This window comes from Pelophylax lessonae (assembly GCF_965119305.1).
Source record: "Pelophylax lessonae genome assembly, chromosome: 4".
Taxonomy (NCBI): domain Eukaryota; kingdom Metazoa; phylum Chordata; class Amphibia; order Anura; family Ranidae; genus Pelophylax; species Pelophylax lessonae.
Genome location: NC_138771.1, coordinates 17,618,182 through 17,624,742, shown reverse-complemented (window position 1 = coordinate 17,624,742; position 6,561 = coordinate 17,618,182). Strand labels below are relative to the sequence as shown.

The window sequence follows — 6,561 nt, the reverse complement described above, 5'->3', positions numbered from 1 at the left end:
GACTATTTTCTGTCGCGGATGAATTCGGTGTTCATGACAAGCAGGAAGTGACGTTGATGAGAATCTACAGATCACTTTAAATCAATCAAATAAACCAGGAGAATCATTTAATTTTAGTATTTGAATGGACTTATTAAGATCTTAGGATGTTTTGATACGTTCTGTAGGTTTCCAGTAGTAGGGCGTGCGGGAGTACTTCCGGGTTGGTGATCCCCGGTGTGACAGGGAGGGAAAGCGCGCGCAGTTCGGATGGCGGAGGAGGGGAAGATGTGGAGGGACCGGCACGGGGCGGCCAATGAGCTCTTCTCCTTCCTCAGCGGGTGAGTGTCACCTCATAGGACACTGTGCGGGAGGAGAATGTCCATTCTTCATTCTGTGGTAACCCATAGCAACCAATCACAACTCCTCATCATTGGTCTGACTTTATAAGTTGCTATGGGTTACCCCTATTTCCTGTTTTTTTTTTTTTTTTTAAACTTCCTGAACCGCGGAAGATTTACCCCCCTTCACGACCAGGCCATTTTTTGCGATTCGGCGCTGCGTTACTTTGACAATTGCGCAGTCGTGCGACGCTGTACCCTAATAAAATTGATGTCCTATTTTTCCACCAATAGAGATTTATTTTGGTGGTATTTCATCACCTCTGCGACTTTTATTTTTTGCGCTATAAATAAACAAAGCAACAATTTAAAAAAAAATGTTAATTAAAATTAATTATTATTTTTATTTTATTAAATATTTAATTAAATCAATTAAAATTAAAAATGTAAAATATTTTTTACTTACTGCTATAAAACGCATCCAATAAAAAAATAAAATTAAAAAATCGAATTTCTTCATAAATTTGGACCGATATGTTTTCTGATACATATTTTTTGATTAAAAAAAAAAAAAAAAAAATCGTCAATAAGCGAATAATGATTGGTTTGCACAAAAGTTATCACATCTACAAACTATGGGAAAGATTAACCCCTTGCCTACCAGGCACTTCCACCCCCTTCCTGCCCAGGCCAATTTTCAGCCTTCTAGCGCTGTCACACTTTGAATGACAATTGCGCGGTCATGCTACACTGTACCCATATGAAATTTTTATCATTTGTTCCACACAAATAGAGCTTTCTTTTGGTGGTATGTAATCATCTCTGGGTTTTTTATTTCTTACAAAAAAAAAAGAAAAAAGACAGAAAATTTTGAAAAAAAAAAAAAGTTTTTCTTATTTTCTGTCAGTAAATTTTGAAAATAAATACATTTTTCTCCTTCACTGATGTGCGCTGATGAGGCGGCACTGATGGGCACTGATGAGGTGGCACTTATGGGCACTGATGAGGAGGTACTAATATGCCGCACTGATGGGCACTGATGAGGTGGCACTGATGAGGAGGTACTAGTATGCCGCACTGATGAGCACTGATATGTGGCACTGCTGGGCACTGAGAGGCGGCACTGACGGGCGGCACTGATGGGCACTGATGAGGTGGCACTGATGAGGAGGTACTAATATGCCGCACTGCTGGGCACTGATGAGGTGGCACTGATGAGGAGGTACTAGTATGCCGCACTGATGAGCACTGATATGTGGCACTGCTGGGCACTGAGAGGTGGCACTGACGGGCGGCACTGATGGGCACTGATGAGGTGGCACTTATGGGCACTGATGAGGAGGTACTAATATGCTGCATTGCTGGGCACTGATGAGGTGGCACTGCTGGGCACTGATGAGGTGGCACTGATGAGGAGGTACTAGTATGCCGCACTGATGAGCACTGATATGTGGCCCTGCTGGGCACTGAGAGGTGGCACTGACGGGCGGCACTGATGGGCACTGATGAGGCACTGATGAGGAGGTACTAATATGCCGCACTGCTGGGCACTGATGAGGTGGCACTGATGAGGAGGTACTAATATGCCGCACTGATGAGCACTGATATGTGGCACTGCTGGGCACTGAGAGGTGGCACTGACGGGCGGCACTGATGGGCACTGATGAGGTGGCACTTATGGGCACTGATGAAGAGGTACTAATATGCTGCATTGCTGGGCACTGATGAGGTGGCACTGCTGGGCACTGATGAGGTGGCACTGATGAGGAGGTACTAGTATGCTGCACTGATATGTGGCACTGCTGGGCACTGACGGGCGGCACTGATGGGCACTGATGAGGCACTGATGAGGAGGTACTAATATGCCGCACTGATGAGGTGGCACTGATGAGGAGGTACTAATATGCCGCACTGATGAGCACTGAGAGGTGGCACTGACGGGCGGCACTGATGGGCACTGATGAGGTGGCACTGATGAGGTACTAATATGCCACACTGATGAGCGCTGATATGTGGCACTGAGAGGCGGCACTGCTGGGCACTGAGAGGCGGCACTGAGAGGCGGCACTGAGAGGTGGCACTGAGAGGTGGCACTGATGATCATCTCTCATCGCACAGAGACTGCGGGTGAGGAAGAGGAAAGCCGATCAGCGGTAAGGGACACAGAGGAATGTAATCAGGGCACCGATCACCATTGCCCTGATTACACAAGGTAAATAAAATACACTAAGTGCCCATAGTGCTGCCCGTCAGTGCCTGCTCATCTAGGCACTGATGGACACTGACAGGTGGCACTGATGAGCACTGATGGGCGGCACTGATGAACAGCACCATCAGTGCCCACACTCAGTGCCCATAGTCCTGCTAGTCAGTGCCCATCAGTACCTAGATGAGCAGGCACTGACTGGAACCACTATGGGCACTGATGGGGGAACTGTGGGCACTTAGTGTATTTTATTTACCTCTGTTGTAATCAGGGCACTGTGGGCACTGATGGTGGGCACATTGTATTTCATTTACCTCTGCAGGGAGTGCAGAATTATTAGGCAAATGAGTATTTTGACCACATCATCCTCTTTATGCATGTTGTCTTACTCCAAGCTGTATAGGCTCGAAAGCCTACTACCAATTAAGCATATTAGGTGATGTGCATCTCTGTAATGAGAAGGGGTGTGGTCTAATGACATCAACACCCTATATCAGGTGTGCATAATTATTAGGCAACTTCCATTCCTTGGGCAAAATGGGTCAAAAGAAGGACTTGACAGGCTCAGAAAAGTCAAAAATAGTGAGATATCTTGCAGAGGGATGCAGCACTCTTCTGAAGCGTGATCATCGAACAATCAAGCATTTCATTCAAAATAGTCAACAGGGTCGCAAGAAGCGTGTGGAAAAACCAAGGCGCAAAATAACAGCCCATGAACTGAGAAAAGTCAAGCGTGCAGCTGCCAAGATGCCACTTGCCACCAGTTTGGCCATATTTCAGAGCTGCAACATCACTGGAGTGCCCAAAAGCACAAGGTGTGCAATACTCAGAGACATGGCCAAGTTAAGAAAGGCTGAAAGACGACAACCACTGAACAAGACACACAAGCTGAAACGTCAAGACTGGGCCAAGAAATATCTCAAGACGGATTTTTCAAAGGTTTTATGGACTGATGAAATGAGAGTGAGTCTTGATGGGCCAGATGGATGGGCCCTTGGCTGGATTGGTAAAGGGCAGAGAGCTCCAGTCCGACTCAGACGCCGTGGAGGTGGAGTACTGGTTTGGGCTGGTATCATCAAAGATGAGCTTGTGGGGCCTTTTCGGGTTGAGGATGGAGTCAAGCTCAACTCCCAGTCCTACTGCCAGTTTCTGGAAGACACCTTCTTCAAGCAGTGGTACAGGAAGAAGTCTGCATCCTTCAAGAAAAACATGATTTTCATGCAGGACAATGCTCCATCACACGCGTCCAAGTACTCCACAGCGTGGCTGGCAAGAAAGGGTATAAAAGAAGAAAAGCTAATGACATGGCCTCCTTGTTCACCTCATCTGAACCCCATTGAGAACCTGTGGTCCATCATCAAATGTGAGATTTACAAGGAGGGAAAACAGTACACCTCTCTGAACAGTGTCTGGGAGGCTGTGATTGCTGCTGCACGCAATGTTGATGGTGAACAGATCAAAACACTGACAGAATCCATGGATGGCAGGCTTTTGAGTGTCCTTGCAAAGAAAGGTGGCTATATTGGTCACTCATTTGTTTTTGTTTTGTTTTTGAATGTCAGAAATGTATATTTGTGAATGTTGAGATGTTATATTGGTTTCACTGGTAAAATAAATAATTGAAATGGGTATACTGTATATTTGATTTTTGTTAAGTTGCCTAATAATTATGCACAGTAATAGTCACCTGCACACACAGATATCCCCCTAAAATAGCTAAAACTAAAAACAAACTAAAAACTACTTCCAAAAATAGTCAGCTTTGATATTAACTACTTGCCTTCTGTGCACTTAAACCCCCTTCCCATCCAGGCCAATTTTCAGCTTTCAGCGCTGTCACACTTTGAATGACAATTGCGCGGTCATGCTACACTGTACCCATATGAAATTTTTATCATTTTTTTCACACAAATAGAGCTTTCTTTTGGTGGTATGTAATCACCTCTGGGTTTTTTATTTCTTACAAAAAAAAAGAATAAAGACAGAAAATTTTGAAAAAAAAAAAGTTTTTCTTATTTTCTGCGAGTAAATTTTGAAAATAAATTTTTCTCCCTCACTGATGTGCGCTGATGAGGCGGCACTGATAGGCTGCACTGATGGGCACTGATGAGGTGGCACTTATGGGCACTGATGAGGAGGTACTAATATGCCGCACTGATGAGCACTGATAGGCGGCACTGATGAGCACTGATAGGTGGCACTGCTGGGCACTGAGAGGTGGCACTGCTGGGCACTGACGGGCGGCACTGATGGGCACTGATAGGCGGCACTGGGCACTGGCGGATGGCACTTGACACTAGAGCTGAAACAACTAATCGATTAATCGATTATAATCGTCAACTAATCGATTATGAAAATAGTTGTCAACTATTTTTGTAATCGATTAATCGATCAGCTGATTAGTTGTCCTGCATACAGAATGCATTATTTGTTTACATATCAGAAAATACAGTGCAACAAACATACACCTCAGTAAACCACCCATACATGTCAGTAGATGACAGAGAACTTGTGAATGCGTGAGGAGCAATGCCTCATGGGAAATGTAGTCCTGGGCAAGAGAAGGAACCAAGTGATTCTAAAGGCAGAGTTTTTTAACCTTCTTATAGGGACACTCTGTACAGTACTATACTTTGCTGCTTCCTATAGGGACACTCTGTACAGTACTATACTTTGCTGCTTCCTATAGGGGCACTTTGAAGGCAGGAGAAGCCAGAAGTGCCGTGGGGGTGGGGGTGGGGGGGGGGGGTTGGGTGGGCGCAGAAGAGGAGAATCAGTGCTGCTCTGTGAAAAATCATTACACAGAGAGGATAAGTATGATAAGATTGTTGTTAAAAAGTAAAAAATCCAATGTTTAAAATCACTTTAAGGGCTCTGTGCTGGGAAGATCAGCATCTGAACCCAGAGAAGGTGGAGGCCGATAGACTAGAGGTGATATAAGGCATTACAATTACATTTAAAGTAAAAGTTTACTAGTATTGTGCATTATATTTAAAATGATTATATCCATGAAAAAAAAAAAAAAAAGTCTCAGCTTTTAGTACTACTTTAATATATAAATGTTATTTTCCCCCCTCCACCCTTCATAGAGCTTCATGTCTGACTCCCAGTTAAAATATCCTGCATATCCGACTTCTGGGCATATTTTTTTCATATACATACACATGAAAAAAAAAGCATGCTGCTGCTACTAAATGTCTTCTGCTGCCCATACATGTATTGGATTTTTGGACAAAAATATTTGCATCTATATTTGTTCAAAAATGATTTGTATATTTGTTTAATGGACGAGTGTTGTTTGAAAATTCCACTTGCTTTTAACAATAAATTTTAAAATGAATATAACTGCTGAGCAAAAACCACATACACTATTTGAAGATTTGTTTGATCGATAAGTTTTTTCTATTCTGTTCCTTCAAATTTTCCTGTCACTGTGGTTGACAACGAACACCGAATACACTAATGGTTAGAAAAAAAATCGGATGAATGTTTTTTAAAAATTTTCTAAAAAAAAATTTAGTTTGTGTATTACCAGCATAAGTGACAGCAGGCACAGGGAGCTTGTATCAAACGACCTGCCTATTAATAAGGGAGTCTATCATGATTATATACCAATCCGGTCTGAAAATTTGCAAAACAGTGTTTTAGGTCTTTTAAAAATATTGATCTCGGAGTCTGATATGTACCACATTTAAACCTCTAATAATACATATATCTGTTTCAGAGTGGATTAAATATCCAACTATATAGCTGGATATTTATATTTACCACTACATATAGATATTCAAGAATATTAACTAAATTATACACTTTTTTTTTTTTTTTAGGTTTCTATCCGATTAGTCGATTAATCGAAGCAATAATCGACCAACTAATCGATTATGAAAATAATCGTTAGTTGCAGCCCTACTTGACACTGACGGGTGGCACTGATGAGCGGCACTGATGGGCAGTACCATCAGTACCCACACTCAGTGCCCATAGTGCTGCCAGTCAGTGCTCATCAGTGCCTAGATGAGCAGGCACTGATGGGCA

General features: G+C 43.0%; 1 protein-coding gene across 2 annotated transcripts in view; it reads left to right on the top strand.

Moving 5' to 3' along the window:
* The first annotated feature begins 233 nt into the window (after positions 1–233).
* Positions 234–6,561, top strand: part of ZWILCH (zwilch kinetochore protein) — a 164,008-nt gene continuing 157,680 nt past the window's right edge. The window contains exon 1 of one of the 2 annotated variants that reach the window (XM_082253012.1): positions 234–320. In XM_082253012.1, the coding sequence (XP_082109138.1) occupies positions 250–320 (71 nt within the window). In that variant the 5' untranslated portion in view covers positions 234–249. The remainder of the gene's footprint in view (positions 321–6,561) is intronic. The other variant, XM_082253013.1, reaches the window with a different exon arrangement.